The following is a 236-nucleotide window of genomic DNA, read 5'->3' as shown; positions in this document are numbered from 1 at the left end:
GCGCTGCCCGTCCGAGGAGCTGCGGGAGTTACCACTGTGAGAGGCGTTCCTGCCTTTGCCGGCAGACCTGTCCCTCTCCGAAGCGGTGTCGGAGGCTGTGCTGGAGGTGCTGCTGCCCTTCGAGTTCAGGTGCAGATTCGAGAGGTTTCTCACCAAACCGTGCGAGAACGGAGAGGAGTTTCTGAAGTGGCTGATGGACGTGAAATGGTAAGGGACAGGGCCGCGCGGCCCCCCCC

The 236-nt window shown here is 63.1% G+C and overlaps 1 protein-coding gene across 1 annotated transcript in view; it reads right to left on the bottom strand.

Moving 5' to 3' along the window:
• The window catches only part of LOC104465447 (mitogen-activated protein kinase kinase kinase MLT-like), a gene marked incomplete at its 5' end in the record, with an annotated part of 31498 nt that overhangs the window by 295 nt on the left and 30967 nt on the right, over nt 1–236 (bottom strand). Inside the window, 2 exon segments of the mRNA XM_010078494.1 lie at nt 5–233; nt 236. The exon segment at nt 236 is cut by the window's right edge and continues 140 nt beyond it. Of these exon segments, the coding sequence (XP_010076796.1) occupies nt 5–233; nt 236 (230 nt within the window).

Source organism: Pterocles gutturalis, unplaced genomic scaffold, assembly GCF_000699245.1.
Source record: "Pterocles gutturalis isolate BGI_N339 unplaced genomic scaffold, ASM69924v1 scaffold3413, whole genome shotgun sequence".
NCBI lineage: Eukaryota > Metazoa > Chordata > Aves > Pterocliformes > Pteroclidae > Pterocles > Pterocles gutturalis.
Note: the sequence above shows the minus strand (reverse complement) of the source record. Positions and strands in the feature narration are given on the sequence as shown.